The sequence below is a fragment of the Lepidochelys kempii genome, chromosome 1 (assembly GCF_965140285.1).
Source record: "Lepidochelys kempii isolate rLepKem1 chromosome 1, rLepKem1.hap1, whole genome shotgun sequence".
Classification (NCBI taxonomy): Eukaryota; Metazoa; Chordata; order Testudines; family Cheloniidae; genus Lepidochelys; species Lepidochelys kempii.
In genome coordinates, this window is record NC_136380.1 from 17,122,617 (window position 1) to 17,143,292 (window position 20,676).

Sequence of the window (20,676 nt, forward strand, 5' to 3'; positions counted from 1 at the left end):
TCTAGATGAAATCACTGTGAAAGTGGGTGTACCACAGCGTGAAAGCCTGTACTCTATGTGTAGTTATCAATGGTTTACTGTCAGACTGGGAGGATGTATCTAATGGGGTCCAATGGGTCAGTCCTGGGTCTGGTATTATTCAATATTTTCATTAATGACTGCAATAATTAAATGGAGAGCATGTTTATTAAATTTGCAAAAGACCTCAAGCTAGGAGGGGTTGCAAGCACTTTGGATGACAGGACTAAAACTTAAAACAACCTTGACAAATTAGAAAAATTACTCTGAAATCAACCAGATAAAAATTAATAAAGATAAGTGCAAAGTACTTCACATAGCCCTGGTCTACACTGGGGGCGGGAGAGGGAAATCGATCTAATTTATGCAACTTCAGCTACGTAAATAACGTAGCTGAAGTCAACGTACTTAGATCGACTTACCATGGTGTCTTCACCGCGGTGAGTCGACTGCTGCTGCTCCCCCGTCGACTCTGCCTGTGCCTCTCACAGTGGCGGAGTACAGGAGTCGACGGGAGAGCGCTCGGGGGTCAATTTATCGCATCTAGACTAGATGCGATAATCGATCGCCGCTGGATCGATTGCCGCCCGCCGATCTGGCACGTAGTGAAGACATACCCTTAGAAAATAAAAACCAAACATACAACTACAAAAAGAGGAATAACTGGCTAGGTGGTAGCACTGCTGAAAAGGATCTGGGGGTTACAGAGTGGATGACAAAATGAATATATGAGTCAGCAATGTGATATGAAAGATTAATGCCATTCCAACATGTATTAACAGGAGTGTCTCATATGAAAGACATGGAAGGTTAACTTCTGCTCTACTCAGCACTGATGAGGCCCCAGCTAGAGTACTGGATCCAGTTCTGGGTGCCACAGTTTAGGAAAGATGTGGACGAAGTTGAGGGAGTCCAGCGGAGCGCAACAAAATGATAAAAGGTTTAGAAAACCCGGCCTATGATGAAAGGTTAAAAAAACTGGACATGGTTAGTCATGAGAAAAGAAGACTGAGGGGGGACCTGATAAGAGTCTTCCCATATGTTAAGACCTGTTACAAAGAGGACAGTGATCAATTGTTCTCCATGTTGACTGAAGGTAGGACAAGAAGTAATGGGTTTAATCTGCAGCCAGAGTTAGATATTAGGAAACATTTTTAACTATAAGGGTAGTTAAACTCTGGAATAGGCTGCTAAACAAGGTTGCGGAATCCCCATTACTGGAGGTTTTTAAGAACAGGTTGGACAAACACCTGTTAGGGATGGTCTAGGTTTACTTGGTTCTGCCTCGGCACAGGGGACTGGACTAGATGACCTCTCGAGGTCTCTTCCAGCTCTACATTTCTATGATTCTATTAAAGTTTTAATTACAACTACAGGCATATTTAGGGGGACAGAACAAAATTACTAAATTTGGATACAACCAGGACACCAGGGTTAACGCCCTTACTCTTACGAAAGGGCTGTGGGATCTTTAATGACCACAACTGAAGTGTGACAAATACTCCTGTCCTCCACAATAACCGCATTTCCTCCTTTGCAATCCCAACATTTAACTACCAGATGGAGTAATTTCACACCAGGAAGTCAAGATAAGGGAAAGCATGAAATTTGACAAATAGCAGTAATAATGCCTTGTTATATAAATTGATAGGGTGCATCACAAGGATACATTTAGATTTTGGGAAATATCAAGGATCTCAGAAAAGAATTCTCTGTGTATCTCTGACTAAATGCAAATCTTGTGTTCACTTTATGCCCCGTATTTCTCCCTTTCCACTATCACTCACACATCAGCTCCTGCAAATGGTGGAGTGCTTGTTTTACCTTCACTGTCTGAACTGGGAAGCCTCCGTTTATGAAGTCGTCTTAGCTCCTTTCCATATCGAACACTTTTCTGTGAGCCATCGCTTTCTGAATCCTCCTTATAGTTAACTTGTCTCTTTTGATTCCGCCTTGATCTTCTCCGCCTAGTTTCCAGGTAATCATCATCACTGTAATCTGTGTAATCACCACTTTCTGCAAAGAAGAAAACAGCCATACGCTTTATTCTGTTAAAATGAAAATGCACAGACCCACTGTCACATTTCCAAAAGGTATGTTTGTTCAAACAAAGTGCAACCTTGAGTGAACAAAATCAACCACTCTAGTCACAGGAAAACCTCAATCTTTAAGCCTCTAACGGGAAGGTTGTGATCTTGACTGGGTCCAGCCTCATACTACTCCACTGGCTCCCCATTCATTTCCAGCTTGAAATTGCCATCAGTTTTTAAATTCCACTATGGATTTTTCCAGTTACTTTCACACACCTCTCCCACCCTCCTCTAGCATTGGTTTCCTTCTATACAATCTTACCCCTACTTGTGTGAAACATACTTCTCCTCTACAGCTCCTGCCAACTAGAACAACCTGCTTGAATCTGAATTGATGATACAATCTCATTTCAATCTCCACTGGAAAATACCTCTGGCCCTTGATTTTTATTTAACTCTAATTTTATTATATGCAAGCATTTTTAGACGAAGTCCATGAAAGATATTGACAGAATAACAGTGAACTGTAAGCAGTGGTAAAAAATGAAGTGGATAAACTCAATTCCCCAAACGAGAAGTGGCTAAACTCTGTGTACCTTAGTTTACCCTTGACTATACTACTGATGGTAGGAAAGTACAGATTAATTGTTCTCAAGTCAGCAACAAGGAGATCAGTCCTATAGGTTTCAAAGCTGCAGCTACACGTTTGGTCGGAATACCAGATGAGAGTGTTTATAACAACCAACCCAGTCGTTCCTAGTTCTCGGTGCACCAGACTTCTGCAGAATTAGTGCCTTTTTAAGGTCTAGCTTGTCAGCCACTTTTTCCAGCAGCTGAAAATAACTGTGGTAGCGGGATCTTGTTTAGCTACTTTTTCTTTGAACCATGTCAAAAACATTATTCCACAGTATTAATGCTGCCTTTTCATTCCAGGGCCACCCAGAGGATTCAGGGGGCCTGGGGTCTTCGGCAGCAGGGGTCCTTCTGCTCCGGGTCTTCGGGGCACTTCGCTGAAGACATGGAGCGGAAGGACCCCCGCTGGCCAAAGACCCAGAGCGGAAGAAGCGGCGGCAGGTCTTTGGAGGCGGGTCCTTCACTCTGCGTGTGTTCGGTGGCACTGAAGGACCCGCTGCCGAAGTGCCGCCGAAACCTCTCGTGGGGGCCCCTGAAAGGCCCGGGGCAAATTGCCCCACCACTTGCCCCCCCCCCCCCGGGCCGCCCTGTTTCATTCGCATCACAAGCTGCCCTGTCGTGTTATTAACTGAAATGACTCAGACTAAAACAGCCGTGTTTTTCCCTCAAAAACATTAAGGAAAAAGGTGAGAGCAAGTCAACAAGAGAGCTCAATGAGAAACCTCAAATCTGGAGAAGAAAAAAACCCTCCGTGTTTGTTATTTCTTTAGAACCAAAGTAAGGTGAGGCAGGCTCTCCAGAAAGAGAGTTTGTGGGGGTAAGGAAAGGAACATATAGTTAAGGCCACCACCCTTTGCGCATGCGGTGGGGAGGTGGTGAGGAGGGAAGAGAGAGAGAGAGAGATATACACTGCCTTGTGGAAAGGAACAGGACTGAAAACCTTGAAGACTGAGGTTCTTTATTTGTCCACAAAACAGATGAATACTGGGCAGCAGCAGTGCAAGCTTCTCCAGGGGTCAGTCCTGGAGCCGGTTTTGTTCAACATCTTTATTAATGATCTCAACGATGGGATTAATTGCGCCCTCAGCAAGTTCGCAAATGACACTAAGCTGGGGGGAGAGGCAGACAGACTGGAGGGTCGGGATAGGGTCCAGAGTGACCTAGACAAATTGAAGGATTGGGCCAAAAGAAATCTGATGAGGTTCAACAAGGAGAAGGGCAGAGTCCTGCACTTAGGAAGGAAGAATCCCATGCACTGCTACAGGCTGGGGACCGACTGGCTAAGCAGCAGTTCTGCAGAAAATGACCTGAGGATTACAGTGGACGAGAAGCTGGATGAGTCAGCAGTGTGCCCCTGTGGCCAAGAAAGCCAACGGTATATTGGGCTGTATTAGTAGGAGCATTGCCAGCAGATTCAGGGTGATTATTCCCCTCTATTTGGCACTGGTGAGGCCACATCTGGAGTAGTGTGTCCAGTTTTGGGCCCCACACTACAAAAGGGATGTGGACAAATTGGAGAGAGTCCAAAAAGAAAATGATTAGGGGGCTGGGGCACAGGACTTATGAGGAGAGGCTGAGTGAACTGGGGTTATTTAGTCTGCAGAAGAGAAGAGTGAGGGGGGATTTGACAGCAGCCTTCAACTACCTGAAGGGTGGTTCCAAAGAGGATGCAGCTAGGCTGTTCTCAGTGGTGGTAGATGACAGAACAAGCAGCAGTGGGGGAGGTCTAGAATAGATATTAGGAAACATTATTTCACTAGGAGGGTGGTGAAGCACTGGAATGGGTTACCTAGGGAAGTGGTAGAATCTTCATCCTTAGAGGTTTTTAAGGCCTGGCTTGACAAAGCCCTGGCTGGGATGATTTAGTTGGTGTTGGTCCTGCTTTGAGCAGGGGATTGGACTAGATGATCTCCTGAAGTCTCTTCCAACCCTAATATTCTATGATCCTATGATCAAGCTGCCATGGAGGAATCACTTCCAGAGATAAGAAGGGAGCTCAACTTCCAGGCACACTGAGCCTTTGACCTCTCTTCCAGCTGTCAAGAGCATTAGTGCATATATTAATTAAGGTGGTATTTTTTGTGATGGCCACATGACCACTAGGAACTGCTCCCAAGTATTTAGCTGCATTAAGGTGTAGATTAGTAATAACTTCAGATCCTTTAGCTTCTGCATCAGTTGCTGTCATATTTTCATTAATCATAGACTACCACAATTTCCACTATGAATCTCTGTATACGTTCAGACTCTAACCATTTCTTTCTTACACTCATTGTTGGTCTCTTAGTGGCATACAGAAAAGGAAGACAGCTTACGGAACAATCATTTTAAGCTCATACACCTTTCTTAATTTGCCCATACATAAAAACTCACATTGGAGACCAGCCATTCAAAGAAGAATAAATGGACACAAATCAGATGTCAAGAATTATAACATTCATAAACCAGTCGGAGAACACTTCAATATCTCTGGTCACGCGATTACAGACATGAAAGTTGCTATATTACAACAAAAAAACTTCAAATCCAGACTCCAGCGAGAAACTGTTGAATTGAAATAAATTTGCAAATTGGATACAATTAACTTAGGCTTGAATAGAGACTGGGAGTGGCTAAGTCATTATGCAAGGTAACCTATTTCCCCTTGTTTTTTCCTAACCCCCCCCGCCCCCCCCTCAGGCGTTCTTGTTAAACCCTGGATTTGCGCTGGAAATGGCCCACCTTGATTATCATACACATTGTAAGGAGAGTGATCACTTTAGATAAGCTATTACCAGCAGGAGAGTGGGGTGGGAGGAGGTATTTTTTCATGCTTTGTGTGTATATAAAAAGATCTTCTATACTTTCCACAGTATGCATCCGATGAAGTGAGCTGTAGCTCACGAAAGCTTATGCTCAAATAAATTGGTTAGTCTCTAAGGTGCCACAAGTACTCCTTTCCATTTCATTCTGCAGCTCAGCTGACTTCAGAAAGATGGATACAATAGTGAAAAGGCCATTCAATACCTGCAATGAGCTAATCCTGCAAGGTGCTGGTGCCTTCAACTCCCAATTGCATTAGGTAGTTTTGGGCCCAGTCCTACAAAGTAAGTGACACTCCTGAGAAAGCTCTTCCTGAAAAGTGCTATCTCCTCATGGAATGCTATGAGAATACATTATTAAGAGACAAAATTTACCTAGTCTCTGATTTATTTCTTCTTGATTAGTAAGGACAAATACACGCAAGAAAAAAATATCTTCTCCCCTTAGTTCATCTGCTTCCATTGCTTATTCCTCTGTGTAGGAATCATTTTCACACAGTCAGTTGTATTTCAGACAGAGGATGGATTTTGATTGGGGAACAGGCAGTATAAGGCAAGGAACAAAGACGCTGTTGTCATGCAAGTGTCCCTAGTAATTAAAGTTCAAAAGCGAGAAATATCGAAACCATAGATTCATAGATTATAAAGTCTGAAAGGATCACTACTGTAATTTACTTTGTCCTCTTGTTTAACATAGATCATAGTACAATAATTCCTGCCGTTGAGGAAATTATTCTTCCCTCCTAAGCAATCAGGGATTGAGTTTCTCTAAGCAGTGGGCTTTTGAAAGTTTTCCATGAGGCATTAGCAGATCTCTGAGTACACACAATGAAATAGTTCTTTGAACTACTTTTCCTGCTAAGTTTAAACAAAATATTGGGCACCCACAAAATACGCAAAGAGAGATGCAACTGGAAATGAAGCATCAGGAATCTGCCAATTCTGCATACAATTGCCTGTTTTGCCCTCACAACTTAAGCACCCATTTAAAAATGAATGTGACCCAAAGAACCTAACACTCAACACTAATTTCCTTTTGTGCATTTTGAACAGAACACTCAGACCAAGTGAAAACCTTAAATAAGGAACATAATTATTAAAAAACAGTACTTGCATGACACTTTTCATTTCCAAAGCAACTCACAGAGACATCTAATTAACTAACACAACACCTCTATTGCAAAAGCAATAGCCCTATTTTTACAGCTAGAACCTTAGAAACACAGATGACATATGACTTGACTGAATCCATATAGCCAAGTTCAAAGTCCAGGCCAAGATTAGAACTCAGGAGTGTGTAAGCCACCTGTCCTTTTGCTTGGGCCCTCTTCTCTGACACACAACAGCTAACTCTTCAAAAGTTAAGCTTACCAGACTCCCTACTTAAATTGTCCTCAGAGTCTTCCTCTTCATCATCCTCTGAATATTTTTTCTTGACTGTTTTTCTTCGTAACCGCCTGCTTTGTCTCATTGGCCTGGAGTGGTGTCGCTTGGGTCTACGGGCACAGAACTCTGTATCACTGTCTTCGTTTGACAGCTGATCATCTTCACTTTCATCTGGGTTTTCCTCTGATACAACAAACTCGTCCTGAGATCTGTTAAAAAAAATTACAGCCAAAAGAGAGATACTTGAAATAAATGGACTAAAATACTGTAACATATAGGAGTTAGATATATTTAATATAGCTTATAATAAATTTAGATGTTATTTCAAGAATACATTTCTCTCTCTCTCTCTGTTTGGAAAGCCTAAGAGTGTTTCACAAAAATGAATGAATCTTCTCAAAACTAATGTGAGGCATCAAATCTTTACGCTGAGATCAACATACACAACACTGAAATTAAACACTTGCTGCATACCTGAAGGTGCCTTTACAGAATATAACGTTACACAGTAGATTAGGACAGTAAGTGAATTCAAATGCTGTATGACAGGTTTCAGAGTAACAGCCGTGTTAGTCTGTATTCGCAAAAAGAAAAGGAGTACTTGTGGCACCTTAGAGACTAACCAATTTATTTGAGCATGAGCTTTCATGAGCTACAGCTCACTTCATCGGATGCACACGGTATGCATCCGATGAAGTGAGCTGTAGCTCACGAAAGCTCATGCTCAAATAAATTGGTTAGTCTCTAAGGTGCCACAAGTACTCCTTTTCTTTTTGCAAATGCTGTATCTAACTGAAACTGCAGGTGGCTTTATTTAGGCTGCATTCTAATTGGCTCAGTACTTCAGGATAAACACCACTATTCTTATGAAACATTCTTTAAGTACCCACAAATGGTCAAGACTTCAGTTTGTGTGTCTTGTATGAAATATGGCACCCTCATACCTACAGTGCCTTCTGTCATACTGGTTCAGTAATAGTTCAGGCAGAACACCAGCTGCGAAACAGTTTCATGTTTCACCTACAGTAGGTGTTCCCTTGAGATCTCTCATTCAAGCACTGACTAAATACAAATCTATTCACTTGTGAGAGTTGAAAGAATCATATCCATGAAGCTGATGCATTTATGAATAAACTTCTAATTCACTGATTTATATTACTGGTCTTTCAGCCCTCCTGTCATATAAAGACTGAGCCAATTTATATAACAGTTAAGCAGCCTACCTGAAAAAAAAGGTTCATATGCAACAGTAATAGGCATCCAACTTTCCTATATGAATGCAAACTCTCAAACAGCCAACAGGTAATTAGTAGAGATTATTGTTGAAAATACGTGGACTCATCAATGCAGCGCTAATTCAGTGAGATTTTTACAGGCTGAATTCACTAATTAGGAAAGTTCCAGCACATCTTGCTCAACCACTGAAAAACCTTCAACACCATCACATGTGGAAAATGGAGCGGAAGAGATTTAAATAGAGATAGTTCCAAAACACAACAAGAGGGGTAATGAACAGCATGTCAGCTTTACGGGCTCTCAGCAAAGGGGGGGGAACAAAGTCTTGTACCCTTTAGTGAGTGTTTAGGAGGCATAAAAAAAGGACTGAAAGGATTTTTAACTTTAGAAATTCAGGTCTGTCTGATCTGGAGAATTCTGATGACTGAAAAACTAATGAAATGGCAGCATCCCAGGAAAGTGAAAAGCTGAGCAATTCAGAAGGGGAAGGGATTTTTAATCAGACTGCTTAAAATGTATTTAACATTTTAGGTTTCATGTTCTTGAGAGGGTAAACTCTACCTTTTCCTGATCTCCACATCTAGTTCTGCTGGTTTCTGAACCTCAAATCTGTAGTATGCTAAAAATCAAAAGTTGATTTCTATAGCCTCCTTTAATTCTAAGATATCTATGAGGTCTTGTCTACACTAGAAAGCTGTGACTAGATTTTCTATATTGATAGTATAAGATGCCTTATACTAGCACTGCAATTCCCATACAGTAAGAAACACAACTCTATTGGTATAAGTCACCTTTATACCAATATAAATGTGTCCACACTAGGGCTTTCACTGATGTGACTATTTTTTTTTTTTAAACAAAAACACCATACCCCTAACTGAAAGAGTTAGACTAATAAAAATTCTAAGTCTAGACCTGGCCTTAACAGGAAACCCACTCTTACAGCTTCAAACCGCAAAGAGACAACCCAGTGGCATTGTAAATTCACAGAAACCTGCAGTGGTTAATAACCCAAGACTAGTAGTTTAAACAGCTACCTACCCATCACTGATCCTGAACTCATCCTCACTCTCTTCCTCATCCAGGTTACTATCACTATCGAGGTCGTTCAGTCGCCGTCGTTTCTTGCGACGTGCTGCAGCAGCCCTTTGTGGCCGCTTATTTTCTTTCCTTTCTTCCTCTAGGATGGTGGAAATGTCTTTTCCCCGGTGACCTGTGATATTAGACATGTCTTTGCCTCTGCCAACACCTGTGTTAGTGGGAGAGGGGGAAAATAAGCTGCAAGTTAATTATAGCATTTCATATTCAATTTCACAGAGACCTTCCCATCCTGCTGCTAATTTCAACTTCCTTTTATAAAGGAGACCCCTCTCATCATCCAAGACTCAAGTTCTTGAACCCAGCTTTCTTACATCCACAGCTATACTAATGTGTCCAGTTTTGGGCCCCACACTACAAGAAGGATGTGGATAAATTGGAAAGAGTCCAGCGAAGGGCAACAAAAATGATTAAGGGTCTGGAACACATGACTTATGAGGAGAGGCTGAGGGAACTGGGATTGTTTAGTCTGCAGAAGAGAAGAATGAGGGGGGATTTGATAGCTGCTTTCAACTACCTGAGAGGTGGGTCCAGAGAGGATGGTCCTAGACTATTCTCAGTGGTAGAAGAGGACAGGACAAGGAGTAATGGTCTCAAGTTGCAGTGGGGGAGGTTGAGGGTGGATATTAGGAAAAACTTTTTCACTAGGAGGGTGGTGAAACACTGGAATGCGTTACCTAGGGAGGTGGTAGAATCTCCTTCCTTAGAAGTTTTTAAGGTCAGGCTTGACAAAGCCCTGGCTGGGATGATTTAGTTGGTGTTGGTCCTGCTTTTGAGCAGGGGGTTGGACTAGATGACCTCCTGAGGTCCCTTCCAACCCTGATATTCTATGATTCTATGATATAGAGTATTTTTTTGGAAGAGCTATAATCCCTAACACTTGGGAGCACAAACCAACTATTAACCCAGGGGATTTTAGAAAGAAGTTTCCCTATGGGCAGGTTACTGGAAAACTGTGCATTACAGGAATGCCAGCACCTTTCTCTGAAGCATCTGATATTGGCTACTGTCTGGGACAGCATACTGGGCTAGATGGACCACTGATCTGATAGGAACATATTAAAATGCTATGTCATAAGACAAACTCAGGGACACACACAAAAACAAGATTATGAATGTTCTTGGACGACAAGAAGTCTGAATATGATGTGGGACTGAAGGAAAGCTAGGGAGTAGATTCAAGGATATGACGTGCTTGGGATAACTGAAAGGGAACAGTATTATTAAGAGTATTGTTATTGTTATAGACAGAATAGAAGAGTGCGGTGGGGGAAGAGGTGAGACAGGAAAAAGAGATACGGTTCTCGTAATCAAGGTGAGAGATGCCCAAGTCATGGATAAGTGTTGTAGTGGCGGAGAGAGAGATAGGAAAGAACACACCGATTTTAAAGTAGTAACAAAACTTAGTGAGGGAACTGCGTGTGGCTGAAGGAGAGTTGGGAAGTCTGAGATGGCATTAGCAGCTTGGGAGACAACGGATAGTAGCAGAGTTCTTAGTGATGCCAGAGAGCAAATGAATGGAGAAGGACGAAGGATTAGGAGGAAAGATGAGCAGCCCTGTTTTGGAGAGACTAGATTTGAGTTGATAGCAAGACACCTACAAAAGGTGTAGTTGTGAGATGTGAGAGTCAATCAATCAATGGCACCAATGGTCTTTACAGAGCATGGTGTACATCCCGATGATTTCTTTGGCAATCATCTATAAAGGACTGCCAAGGGAGATGGGAGTCACCAGGCAGCTATATCCATAGGCCTTCTACCCGGCGTATTTTACTCCAGCCACTTATGCACCAGTAATTAGCATATGCTAACAAACTATTGCCATAACTGAATGCAAGAGGTGGGCTGTGGTTGCACACCCTATCACATACAACCTGACTGGGGAACTAGTTTTGAAAACTGGCCGATTAGGAGGTGACACGAGCCCTACCACAAGGAAATAAGTAGTGGGAACATTAGCTTAGCAGCATTTAGATAGCTAAGCTGAGCAGCAGTCAGGGTATACTGACATTTATTGATGCAATTATAAAACAAAAAATAAATACGAAGTGTGTGCACACGCCCACACTCCCAAACCTGAAAGAGCTGTGTGTGGCTCTCTCACCAACAGAAGTTGGTCCAATGAAAGATATTACAACCTGAGGCCCTATACCCTCACACAACACCATATGAGAATGATGAAGCATGGTAACTCCCTCTGCTGTCCTAACCACGTCTGGTCCTGAAGGCTCAGGGTGTTCCCCATGATAAGTAACACCATGTCTGGATGGAAGTGCTCCAGGAGATAGATACCACTTTTAGTGTTAAAAATATTTTGTTTAGTTGTTTTTATCTTGGGGGACAGAGACTTAATTTACTTGTATTAATTGAATTATTAATTATGTTAGGGTCCTTAGAGCCTTGAATAAGTACATTTATTACTTTAAATCTAAATAAATAGAAAAATAATCAGGCTTGATTTTCAGACTGCCTGTGCACATCCATAGGGCTTTTGAAAAAACAGGCATAGTTCTGGGGATTCAAAAAGAACAGGAGGAGGGGATTATCTGAACATTTTAAACATGCAAGAGATGTTGAAGCACAAATCCCACTGACAGGCAATAGGCACCAAGCTCCTAAATCCCTTGGGCATATTTGGAAAAATCTCCCTCAGATCTTCACCATGTCACAAAAGAAAAAGGTTTCAGAGTAACAGCTGTGTTAGTCTGTATCTGCAAAAAGAACAGGAGTACTTGTGGCACCTTACAGACTAACAAATTAAAACTTATGCTCTAATAAATGTTAGTCTCTAAGGTGCCACAAGTACTCCTGTTCCTTTTTACAAAAGAAAAAGAAAGACAAATTAGAATAATAAGATTAAGTTATAATTTTCTAACTTCGTTCTATTTTATTTTTTTTTAAGCTATTAGCTCCTTCCATCTGAGGATCTCAAAGAGATTTACAAGCATTAATGAATAAAGTTTCACAACACATCTGTGCAGTACGGAAGTACTGACCAAGATTAGGGCCAACATTTTCAAGATGTTCACTAGCTTTGGGTGCCTCAATGTGAAAACACATATTAGCCCAATTTCCAGAGGTATTGAACACCAGCAGCACCCAGTGGCTTCCTAATCTGGCCATCCAAAGTTAGGGAGTTATTATAAAATGTTTGGTTCTTGATGCCGAGTTTTATGTTTAGATATTTAAAAAAGTAAAAACTTAAATTATTAACAAAAGCTACATGATTTTTCTCTACATGGACTCTCCAACACATGATACCCATTGCCCCACAACCAGGGAAATCGCTACAGTATTTGCATTTGAAAGTCCAGTAGTAAAAATGTCAAGTTATGCAGAGATTCAGATGAGGTATCAAAGGTCAGGACTACATGCATTCCCTCTGGCATTGTAATAGAACGTGCGTCATACCAGCCCAACATGTCACCCATTTTAACTATACAAATAGTAAGTAACAGAAACATACCTCCTCCATCGGCCTCCTTGATATCATCTTCTATTGCTTCATCAATTGCCTCATCAAATTCATCAAATCTAAAAATAGTATCTTTTATTTACTACTTTGAAACAGAGCACAATTCAGATATATTTTGAAGTCACGTCTCAAAATCTAAAATAGCTGTAAGAATTCAGAGTGCTTCAGACATTCCAAAAGTGAGGGAAAGTGGTAAAATAATCAGAAAATCATCATACGTATTCATAGCGTACTAGACAGATGCTCAATGGGTTTTTTTAAAAATATGTAGAGCATGTCCAGCTTCTAGCACAATCTAGCAGGACGGATATATATTACTACCTGGGCTGACTTACTAATAATTTAGATAAATTCACAAAAACACCTCTTTCTTACAGGGTATGCTACTGAATTAAAAAAAACACAATGTGAATATTTTGTTTTAAAAGTATTTCAGCAAAAATTTTCACAAGAAATAGTTGCTTATTGATTATGCCAAACACCCCGCTCCTACCCCGATGGCATATGCATCTTTGTCCACCCCCAGCTTATGCAGTCAGGGACTAGAGATAAGCAGAGCATGGGATTGCATCCCTACCTTGGCTAATAGTCATTGATGTTTCTATCCTTCATGAGTTTATATAGTTTTGGCCTTCACAACATCCCCTACAACTAGAACCACAGGTTGACTGTGTGATGTGTGAAGTACTTCCTTTTTTTGGTTTAAGCCCACTGCCTGTTAATTTCATTGGGTGACCCCTCCTTTTTGTGTTATGTGAAGGGATAAACAACACTTGCCTATTCACTTTCTCCACCCCAGTCATGATTTTATAGACCTCTATCATATCCCCCTTAGTCGTCTCTTTACTAACCTGAACAGTCCCAGTCTTTTTAATCTCTTCACACAGAAGATGTTCCACACCCCTAATGATTTTTGTTGCCCTTCTCTGTAACTTCTCCAATTCCAGTATATCTTTTTTGACATGGGGCAACTAGAACTACATGCAGGATTCAAGGTGTGGGCGTACCATGGATTTATAGAGTGGCGTGATGATATTTTCTCTCTTATTATCTACCCCTTTCCTCATGGGTCCTAACATTGTTATTTTTTTATTTATTTTTTTTTTGGACTGCTGCTGCAGCACATTCAGAGGATGTTTTCAGAGAACTATCCACAATGACTCCGAGATCTCTGTCTGGAGTGGTAACAGCTAATTTAGATCCCATCATTTTGTACGTATAGATGGGATTATGTTTTCTAATCTGCATTACTTTGCATTTTTCAACATGGAATTTCATCTGCCATTTGGTTGCCCAGTCATCCGGTTTTGTGAGATCCACTTGTAACTCTTCACAGTCAGTTTCGGATGCAACTATCTTGAGTAGTTTTGTATCATCTGCAAATTTTGCCACATCCTTGTTTATCCCTTTTTCCAGATCATTTATGAATATTTTGAATAGCACTGGTCCCAATACAGATCCTTGTGGAACACCACTATTTATCTCTCCATTCTGAAAACTGACCATTTACTCCTACCCTTTGTTTCCTGTCTTTTAACCAGTTACTGATCCATGAAATCTTATCCCATGACTGCTTACTTTGCTTAAGACCCTTTGGTGAGGGACCCTGTCAAAGGCTTTTTGAAAATCCAAGTATACTATATCCACTGGATCATCCTGTCCACGTTTGTTGACCCCCTCAAAGAATTCTAACAGATTGGTAAGGCATGATTTCACTTTACAAAAACCATGTTGACTCTTCCCCAACAAATCGTGTCCATCTATGTGTCTGATAATTTTGTTCTTTACTATAGTTTCAACAAATTTGCCTGGTACTGAAGTTAGACTTACCAGCCTGTTATTGCCAGGATCACCACTGCAGCCTTTTTAAAAAATTGGTGTCACATTAACTATCCTCCAGTCATCTGGTACAGAAAATGATGTAAGTGATAGGTTACATTCCACACTTAGTGGTTCTATAATTTCGTATGTGAGTTCCTTCAGAACTCGAGTGAATAATATCTGGTCTTGGTGACTTATTTACTATTTAATTTATCAATTTGTTCCACAACGTACTCTACCGATACCTCACTCTGGGACAGTTGCTCAGATCTGTCACCGAAAAAGAATGGCTCAGATGTAGGAATCTCCCTCATATCTTCTGCAGTGAAGATTGGTACAAAGAATTCATTTAGCTTCTCCACAACGGCCTTATCGTCCTTGAGTGCATCTTTAGCACCTCAATTGTCCAATGGCACACTGATTGTTTGGCAGGCTTCCTGCTTCTGATGTACTTTAAAAAAAATTTTGTTGTCACTTTTTGAGTCTTTGGCTAGTTCCTCTTCAAATTCTTTTTTGGCCTGCCTAATTATATTTTCACACTTGACTTGCCAGAGTTTATGCTCCTTTCTATTTTCCTCAGTAGGATTTAACATCCAATTTTTAAAGGGTGCCTTTTTGCCTTTACCTACTTTTCCTTAACCACCTTAACCATGGTAGCACTTTTTTGGTCCTCTTACTATGTTTTTTAATTTGGGGTACACATTTAATTTGAGCCTCTATTATGGTGATTTTAAAAGTTTTCATACAACTTGCAGGCATTTCACTTTTGTGACTGTACCTTTTAATTTCCGTTTACCTAGCTTCCTTATTTTGTGTAGCTCCTATTTCTGAAATTAAATGCTACTGTGGTGGAATTCTTGGTATTTTCCCACCCCCACAAGGATGTTAAATTTAATTATATTATGGTCACTATTATTTACAGGTTGAAATATGCTGTAAAGTAAACTGGAAGGACAAAAGCAAAAGTATTCTTTTTTCATATTTTGTATGTTTGCTATAGCAGCCTTTACAATTTTGAATATGACTTTGTACATGAGAAAGCAATTTAAAGGCAATCTGCAAATAGAAGAAAACAGGGTCTGTTCCCTCTTTGGTTTGATGTACAAAAGACGACAGGTTTTTGTTTAAAAAGATATGTTTAGTTTAGTTTCTTCAGTTGGAAACTCAGGTCTCGTCTACCTTGGTTTCCCTGGAAGACTCTATGGATGGGCAAAAAGCTAGTAGGCCTATGACATCTGATGCATGGAAATGAAATTGGATTAATTGTCTGGAGAAGTACATTTTATTCAGGTTTCAGAGTAACAGCCGTGTTAGTCTGTATTCGCAAAAAGAAAAGGAGTACTTGTGGCACCTTAGAGACTAACCAATTTATTTGAGCATAAGCTTTTGTGAGCTACAGCTCACTTCATCAGATGCATTCTGTGGAAAATACAGAAGATGTTTGTTTTTATACACACAAATCATGAAAAAATGGGTGTTTATCACTACAAAAGGTTTTCTCTCCCCCCACCCCACTCTCCTGCTGGTAATAGCTTATCTAAAGTGACCACTCTCCTTACAATGTGTATGATAATCGAGGTGGGCCATTTCCAGCATAAATCCAGGGTTTAACAAGAACGTCTGAAGAGGGGTGCAGGGTTAGGAAAACAAGGGGAAATAGGTTATAAACCTCAACCTAAGCTGTCTCTCTGAGATTGACTGTCTCTAAGTTTTGCTTCCAGGACCTCCTGTGTTCACAGAAGGGTGTTCCTACCTTTCATATATCCAGTTAATGAGTGGCACCTGCCACACAGAGCCTGTGGGACTTCAGCAGTTTGACAGACAGATAAAATTCTACTTCCTCCCCCCCTCATATTTTTTAATTTAAATGCTTACCAGCTGGAGAAAACCTATTTTAATAAAGGTTCAGCCCTTAACTGAATGAGCGAGAGAGATCCTCATTCTGTACCTTATATGCAAAACAGGGAAACTATTCCTAATATTTCTTTGGGTGAAAACCAGCAGATTTTCTTCATAACAAAAGATTTCTGGCCTTCTTTGTACATCATAAAGAAGCAAATCCTCACATTTGCATGTCACCTTTAAAGTGCATTTATGGTAAAATAAGCAACTCTGAAATACCACCTTTGTGAGGTTTATTCTAAGGTACTTCCAAACAAGATTTTTTTCTTCTAACAAAAATCTTTTCACTTCATTTTGTCTTTGGAACAATTAAGCTATTCCTTCCATTCCACATATCACTACTAATAACTATTTTGGAATCAAGTGTTAGCTGACAATTGTCTTTCCATATATGAGGCACAACACAGGACAGCTTGCTCTTCTGCAGTTTTAGTAGTTCAGTAGGTTTGATTTTTTTTAACCTGTTCATCAGTAAGTGATGCCGATGACTCCAAAGACACAGAAAGCAGGTATCTGAACAGAACTAACATATATTTTATAGATTCATTTATGAGCAAAATAAGACTTTAGGATTTATTTTCCCTCACTGAAGGAGGGCCTACACAGTTCCCATTAACACATACTAGACTTCCATTGTATATGTGTGAATTTGAAGTCATGTACAGACAATACACACACACACATTCACAAACTCAAAGACATCTATGATGTACTGTGCAAGAGACACTTCTGTCATTTTAGATAGTAAGACTGAGTATCAAATGTAATGCTGTATGAAACAAATTATTTCCATTTAAAAATCGCAAGCCCTGCAGGACTTTATAAACCCATCGCAGTACTGTCAAAATATCCTAGAGGCAAAAACATTTTCCATTGGCTCAGTGACTGCCTCAACTGTCAGGAGCATGATAGCAAATCTATAAAAACCTGCCCTTAGCATCATGTCTCTTACAAGCGATATTGAATTTTATATACCAGCAGTAATATTTTCCTCAGTGTGGCATGTGTTGTTAACTAAGGGAGGTTACTCCTGAGGCATTCTGTTATAAAAAAATTAAAAATTCTGCACACAATATTTTTAAATTCTGCAGATTTTATTTGTCAAATAAATGTGGAGGCTCCAGCATGGCATTGGGGAGCACATGCCACTGGCTGCACAAAAGTGGGAGATCACTGTACAGTTCCCTGCCCCGGGACACAGACTCAGCGGTGAGGCTGCACCCAATCCCGACAGCACAAGGACCGGCCTGCCCCAGAAACAACCCAGGGCCCTGCCCCTCCATGCCAGGTGCATCAGGTGTGGGCAGGCAGGCTCATCAAGGCAGGATCCAAGTGTGGAGGGGCTTAATGTGGGGGGATCCAGGTGTAGGTTTAGAGGGTTCTGTGTGGGGCAATCTGGATGCAAACGGCTCAGTGGGGGGATCCGGTGCGGGGGGAGGGGGTTAAGTCTGGATGCACAGGGGCTTGTTGGAGGGCTCTGGGTGCAATGGTAATGGGACTCTGCAGGGGGTCCAAGTGAAGGTGGTTGGGGCTCAGCGGGAGGGATAGAGGGGTCTGGTGTGGGGGGATAGAGCTCTGAACGGGGGTCTGAGTGTGGGGGTCTCAGTGGCGGGGTGCCAATGTTGGGAGAGTGGGATGGGGATCCAGGTGCAGCTGGTTGGGGCTCGATAGGGTGGGGATCTGGATGAGGGTGGTTCGTTGAGGTGGTCCCGGTGCAGGGGAGTAGGGCTCGTCGGGGGGGGGGGGTGTCTGGGTATGGGGGGAGGGTGAGGCTTTGCAGGAGAGTCTGGAGCAAGAGGGGGTCTGGATGTATGGGGGTTGGGTGGAGGGGGGAGCAGCTTCCTGTACAGGGATCCCTCCCCCTGCAGATGAGGAGCGATGGGTGCAGGAAGCGTGTGGGAGTTCGCAGAGCTTCCTACAGCCAGCAGAGAAATCTGGGGGTGGGTCTGACACGGCCCTGGATGCCAGGCAGGGGAAAAGTCAGTCTCGTCCTCCCCAGCTCTGCCGGGACTAGCAGCTGAGCCCGGTGCAGGGTAAGAGCCACCAGCCAGGTCTTCCCCAGTCCCACCTGCTGCCACACAGTGATTTACCTCTCTGCCAGCTGCCCTGGTTACCCAAAACATGCTGCTGGGGAGGGTCACATGATTGCTCTTGTGGCTTCCCTATGAGAAAGTCACTTTTCTGCGAGGAAGCAAAGAAATCTGCGGGGGACAACTTCTGTGCATGCGCAGTGGCACAGAATTCCCCCAGGAGTAGGTGGTACTGAAAAATATCAACAGTTAATTAAGATAAAATTCCTGAGTGCTCAGTGAACATCACACTGGCAAATTCATCATGTTATACTAATGCCCTATCATTCACTGAGAGGAGAGCCAAATTAGTTATTGGCTTAAACATGGTTGTTGCCAGCACGGTTTTAAACAGTTTTCTTGCGGACCAACGTGGCCATTGATCACTTAAAAGCAGTACTAGCTATGCTGTACGACAAACTACTTCAGGAAGTAATCTACAGCACAGTTCTAGAACATACTTGGGGCGGGGGGGGGGGGGGGGGGAGAGGAATCTTATGAACCTGCTAGCAATAACTGTCTAGAAACACAGGTGACATGACTATTCTGTTTCCAGCTATTCTGCAGAAGTAAAGTTCATTTTTCTCACTTTGTCTCTTGTGATAAGGTTTTTATTTGTACACTCCTTCAGATGTTTTCAGAGGAAAGGGGCAATGGGAAAAAAGGAATAGGAACGCAAAGCTTTCAGACATTTGTATTAGTCAGTCCTCCATTAGAGGGGAGAACAGATGTATTGGCCAGTATTAGTATTTTGCATATAGTGCAATAAGAATAAAGTATTTTCTAAGATGGTTTTATTTCCCATATCAGTGCGCTAAACACTGTATCTGCTCTTATATGTCGGTCATCCAAAGTGGCACCTTTGCTCTATGCTTGGTAATCATGTATAGTATTCAAAAGCAAGACTGAAGACACTATAATTTGATCAGTTGGCTAACCATAAAAGTACCCTCTAAGAAGCAGGTGAGTGGATGGACAGAGGAAATGGCAATATATTATTATTATTATTATTCTCCAGTTGGAGAACAAGCTGCCTACCTGTAACTTATGCATTTCCGTGTTCTAGTAGACCTCCTTTCAAGCCGTTTTGATTTTGACTTTTTGGAGTCTTTCTTCTTTTCTTCCTGACTTTCCAGTATTTCTGGCTCCTGTTGAAGTATGACAACAAGTGTTAATTATGCTGGAGCAGATATCAGATAGCTTTGTCTCCCCTCTTAAGATTCACGAAGACTGAGCTGGAATTGTCTATTTTCATGTCAAACAGATAAGTGGTGTGTGCAAAACATTTCAAGTTCCCAAGTGGCTGACTTATATACAGGTACCTAGTTCACAGGTACCCAGTTGTCTTTGTGGTACTACAGATAACAAAGGCAAGATTTACTAGCAACATAATCCTGTAAGTACCTGGATTGAGGATGTAGATTACAGTTACAGTAGTGACATTATGATTCTAGTTGAGGTGACACTATGCTACATTGAACAAGATAGTTGCCAACAAGTGTTTGCAGCCATTGTAAACTGGGATTTTTTCCTGTGTGTACCATTATATTGATCACCTCCTCTAGACATCTGACAGTTCTGGAGAAAAAGATCAATATTATGTCCCCACTCTTTGCATACCTTTTTGTGGTACAGTTTCAGTCCCACTCTGGACAGGGCTTTAAATTCTATGCCATTATTTCCAGAGCCTTAGTTTTCAATAAAAATTGACCTTTGGGCTGAATGTTTTGTTCTTATCAAGAGGTGTAGTGATGGTTTGTTTTTTGGGGAGAAAGAGGCTTGTGGTGTTTTGTTTTTTTAAGTTTGGTGAAATCCCATTGAGCCATTTCTCTGTTATCCAAGTGTGGAGGGAGAAAATTTGTTTTAGCACAATGAGTTACAGTGGATAAGTCTACCTGACATTTATGGTTTGAACAAGTTTAAATGTAAAAGCTCATTTACTGGGCCTGGATTAAATCATCTGTTAGGAAGGCATAAGAAAAAATCACTTTGAAATGAGTTTATGAGGGAAAAAGCACAAGCTCTGAAGGAGCACACCATTTTTCTCCCATTTGGGGAGTTGGCGGGTGGGGGGGGGGGGCGAGGGAAGGTCAATAAACTTTTGCCACAACATTCTGGCTGAAATCTTGCAAGGCAATGGAAAGAATTATGATTCCTTCAGCAGCTGTAACTCACAGTGTACACTTGTATTAAGACAAACAGTTAAT

General features: G+C 41.5%; 1 protein-coding gene across 4 annotated transcripts in view; it reads right to left on the bottom strand.

Moving 5' to 3' along the window:
- The window catches only part of RSF1 (remodeling and spacing factor 1), a 122,915-nt gene that overhangs the window by 21,020 nt on the left and 81,219 nt on the right, over positions 1 to 20,676 (bottom strand). For all 4 annotated transcript variants that reach the window (XM_073335516.2, XM_073335507.2, XM_073335497.2 and 1 more), the window contains exons 11-15: positions 19,508 to 19,617; positions 12,669 to 12,736; positions 9,146 to 9,353; positions 6,854 to 7,077; positions 1,843 to 2,034 (exon numbers count right to left, since the gene is read on the bottom strand). In XM_073335516.2, the coding sequence (XP_073191617.2) occupies positions 1,843 to 2,034; positions 6,854 to 7,077; positions 9,146 to 9,353; positions 12,669 to 12,736; positions 19,508 to 19,617 (802 nt within the window). The remainder of the gene's footprint in view (positions 1 to 1,842; positions 2,035 to 6,853; positions 7,078 to 9,145; positions 9,354 to 12,668; positions 12,737 to 19,507; positions 19,618 to 20,676) is intronic.